This window comes from Cucumis melo, chromosome 1 (genome assembly GCF_025177605.1).
Source record: "Cucumis melo cultivar AY chromosome 1, USDA_Cmelo_AY_1.0, whole genome shotgun sequence".
Classification (NCBI taxonomy): domain Eukaryota; kingdom Viridiplantae; phylum Streptophyta; class Magnoliopsida; order Cucurbitales; family Cucurbitaceae; genus Cucumis; species Cucumis melo.
Genome location: NC_066857.1, coordinates 30177421 through 30182075, shown reverse-complemented (window position 1 = coordinate 30182075; position 4655 = coordinate 30177421). Strand labels below are relative to the sequence as shown.

Below are 4655 nucleotides of genomic sequence, written 5' to 3'. Positions count from 1 at the left end.
ACTTGTAAAGATTGAATAACTAACTATGATACAAAATTAAACACAAATAGAATGTTTGTGAAGGTGCTTTCATATTTAAGTAATGTGATAGAGAATATCAGTAAAGAATTCAATGGAGTTTCAACTCAACAATGTAGATACCATTACCAATAGACAAACATCAGTAGGGTGGATATCGTTTAAATAGAACTTGGAATTAGAATATTAGGTTTTCATATTACATATATAAATACAAATACACACATTGATATTAGAGAGCTTTCAGATTAACTTACGAGCACTTCGACTAATGTTATGGGACGAACCATCTGATCCTACAACATTTAAGTGTCAAAGAAACTCGTAGGAATTTAACTTGTAAGTGACTATTGAGGTTTTAGTTTTATATTAAGTTCAATTAAATATATGTTTGAATTGACTCTTTAAGTGTTGTTTGGGATAATGAATAAGTTACTGTAGTCTCAAGTTATTGTAGTTGGGTTATAATGGTTTGTGTTTTTGGTGTAGATTGTTTTAGTTTGAGTTATAATAATATGCATTTGTAGCGTAGATTATTTTATTTTGAAAATGATCAAATAGGAAACATTGCAATAAATAATAAAAAAATGATAAATGTCAAAAAATAAATATCATAGCAAATTAGGGGTTTTGAAATAGTGTTTAGCGTAGATAATTGAAGATTTTTAAGTAGTATTTATTAAAGCTAGAGGTGGTTATTGTAGTCTTCACCCCAAACAACTTCTAAGGGAGTGTTTGAAGCAATAAGTGAAATATTATAGTTTCATAGATGTAAATTGGTTTAGTTTGAATTATAATAGTATGTTTGGTGTATAGATTATCTTAGTTTGATAGGAAAATAATAAACACTGTTATAACAAAGAATATAAAAATGAAGAATGTCAAATAGTAAAAAACTGTAGCAAATAGTAAAGGTTGTAGCAAATTGAGAGTTTAGAAATACTATTTACTGTAGCATTATTTCGACATTTTATGAAAGAACTAAATTGATGGTTTATTTATCAAATTATTATATTTTCTCGAAGAGATAATTAAATTTTCTTTTTAAAACCCTGCTATATATATATATATATTTCAAATTTTATATCTTTCTAATTTTTCAAGATGAATTTGATATTTAATTTTTAAACGATGTGAGTTTGCAAATAGTATATTGGGATAACAAGAAAAATAACATATTTTTTTAAGTTGCCTTTGTAATTATGGCGAAATGATTTTTTGTTTGAAAAAATAGCAAACTAATTAAAAAAAAAAAAACATCAGTTTGTTATTAATAATTGGGAACTTCAACTTATTATAATGGAAGATCCAAATCTTAAGCCTCCCAAGTCCCACTACATTCAAATATTGGTTGTAAAATGGGAAAGTTGGTGAAACTATAAAAGTAAGACTAGTCATGACTCTCATATGATACATATGAATTAAGATGAAATTAGAAGCAACTACAAGCAAATCATTGTAATAAATGTATTGTTCTTTTAGGACATTAGAATCTTGTCTTTTTTCAAGAAAATTGTGATGATTATTCATCTTTCAGAACCACGAAGAACACTCCAAGTTCAGGAAGTCAACTATGCATCTTTCCTAATAAATTAGTATTTGATCAATTAGCTAGAAGTTCTAAAGCAATTGTTTTTTGCTCCAACCAAGTTTGATAACTACTCAACTAAATACAATTTCTTGCCACGTTGAAAATAAAATTTTATCTTCACCTAAAATTTACTGAAGTGAAGACTAAAGCAAGTTTTCATTACCTCCAAATAGTTTGGGCTCCACATTATTAACAAGAAATGAGGAGGAAATAGATAAAAGGGATTTTCGAAGAGAGCATTAAATACACAGTAGACAATAAGGTGCAGGAATAATATAAATGATTGCCACCGTAAAATCTAATAATTCAGTATTGATGTTTAAGTTAACTGTACAAACATCAAACATCAAACTCAATCAGCAATCTGTTGTTCGCAATAAACAATCTTGTGATATCGCTTTCGTGCAAATTTAACATGATAGTTTATCTTATAAGCATCCAGGTAATCCAGAAAACAGTCGATCCCCTTCCTAAACTGCTCTTAAAGAATATGATCCTCCATGTTAGTTAAACTAAATTAGAGAAAGAGTGTAGAATATAAAGACAAAGTTTATGATTAGATGCGCATACTTATCTACTCTATGTTAGTTAATTTGCTCTTAACCTAGAAAAATGATCTTTAAATGCAATTACGCAAGCAATCTACCAAATTATGCAACCTAACAAGACCATATAACAATGTGTCATTCCTTCTTCTAGCTCCCATTGAGTCTACCAGTAAGTGGTGTTCTATTATCAACATCAACGCTCTTGGACTGGAAATCTTGGAAGCAAGTCTAGACATTCTTTATATTTCTCATCTTTGCAGAGCATGTCAACGACTATGGTGCAAATGCTAACATCTGGTGATACATCCCTTTGAACCATCTTATGGAGAAGTCTAACCACCTCCTCTGATTTATTACTTTGGCAGAAACGACGCAGAAGGATATCATAAGTAATTATGCTAGGAGTACAACCATTTTCTTCCATCTTTTCAAACAAAATATTTGCCTTATCTACTAGTCCCGCTTTACAAAACCCACTGATCATAATGTTATAAGTCACAACATTTGGTTGAAGCCCTTCTTGGGATAGTTTTTCAAAAAGCTCCCAAGCAGTTTCCAGTTTTCCTGCTTTGCATAGGCCATCAATTAGACAACTATAGGTTTCAATTTCCAATTTGAAGTTGTATGATTTTAGCTTGGTAAAAAGTTCCATTGCTTCAAATAAACAACCATTCTTACACAACCCATCTAAGAAAATACTATATATACATGAATTCTCAGCAATACCATGAGCTTTCATGGCACTAAATAGCTTCTTTGCATCACCAACCTTACCTGCCAGAAAAAGGCCTGTTAACAAGGCACCATATGTTATCACATTTGGCCTCTTTCCCACAAGAAGCATTTCATTGTAAAGCTTCATTGCTTCTTCCACCTTCAAGGTTTTACAATACCCATTAATTAGCACAGTGTAAGAAATCACATCAGGTTCGCATCCCTTGCTTGGCATGCTAACAAATAATTCCCTCGCACTATTAAGATCACCAACCATACAAAATCCCTTAAGCAATGAATTATACGTAAACACATTAGGAACAATACCGCTCTCAATCATCAGTTCTAGCAACTTCTTAGCCTCAATAACCTTTCCTTCCTTGCAAAGCGTATCAATCAACACACTAAATGTGACCTTATTTGGTTGAACACCTTGATCCACCATCTCATCAAACAATTGTTTAGACTCCTCCCACTTTCCAGCACAACAAAATCCATGAATCAAGGAGCTATATGAAATGACATTGGGAACCATTCCCTGAGCTTTCATTTCCTCAAAAGTTTCTTTTGCCTCATCTTCACGTCCAACCTTACAAAGGCCATCTATGATGATACTATATGAAATAACATTAGGCTTACAATTAATCCCATATTGACTAGTGTCATTGAGCATTTCTTGATGCAACTTAAGTGCAATGTTAACATTCCCGGTTTGGCATAGCCCCTTGATCAAAGTCCCATAAGTAACCACATTGGGCGTACAACCTAATTTTTGCATTCTAAGAAATAACCGTGTGGCTTCACTTATCCTATGCTCCATACACAATCCCTTAATCAAGGTGTTATATGTGACTATATCAGGAATATAACCTCTCCTTAAAATCCCCGCCAAGGCCGCAAGAGCTTCGCTAACCCGATTGACATTACAAAGGCAATTCACCAATATATTCAGTGTAACGACACTGGGAGAAAGTCCAGCAAGGCACATTTTATTATAGAGAGAAAATAGTTGAGAGTAATGGTTAATCTTAGCAAGCCCACCGAGTAAGCGATTGAAAGAAGAAACGGGGGAGATAGGATATGAACGCACCATTAGATCAAAGAAATGAAATGCTTGAATTGCAGTAATGTTACCTGTCTTGCAATTGCGTAGGAAGATAGGAATTTGGGAAGTTGAAGCCATGTTTGATGGATGAGAGGAAATGTATGATTAGAGATATTGAGAAGAGAGGTTAGAAGTGTTTGGGTTTGGGAGAGTCAACGAGTGTTTGTTTCTTCCGTGACCGAACCTCCTTTTTTAAGCAAACATTCTTAATAATTCTTTATGTAAAAGTAGAGACTGACATTCATGAAATTTGTCCATTCTCACCTTCTCACAAATGTTGGCCCAAAATTAACAAGGCCCATGAGGATATGGCCCAATGTATGACCATCAATCAAAACTAATGAAATATATGCTAAAATAATAATCGAGATTTGGGTTCAATTTTTCATTTGAGAATCAACTTTACATAAGGAGCTGAACTAAACTAATTTATTTCATTCATCAACAACATCATCCAAAACCTATCAAACAACTCACAAAAACAAAAACAAAAACAAAAACAAAAACAAAAAAAAATTGACCATTAAATGGATCTAACTAAGAGATCAAAGATTGCAACAGACTTGAGCAACAAAGACCGACTACGCAACAACAAAACATAACTTATATGAGTTATGACAACAAGCTTGCACTTTATCAATGGTTGGGCTTCAACAAAATGTGAGTTGTGTAGCGGTGA

General features: G+C 32.6%; 1 protein-coding gene across 1 annotated transcript; it reads right to left on the bottom strand.

Moving 5' to 3' along the window:
- Positions 1 to 1860: 1860 nt before the first annotated feature.
- On the bottom strand, positions 1861 to 4144 carry LOC103492630 (pentatricopeptide repeat-containing protein At3g22470, mitochondrial-like). The gene has a single exon (XM_051079688.1). The coding sequence runs from the start codon at positions 4052 to 4054 to the stop codon at positions 2351 to 2353; it is 1704 nt and encodes a 567-aa protein (XP_050935645.1). The 5' UTR covers positions 4055 to 4144; the 3' UTR covers positions 1861 to 2350.
- Positions 4145 to 4655: the final 511 nt, after the last annotated feature.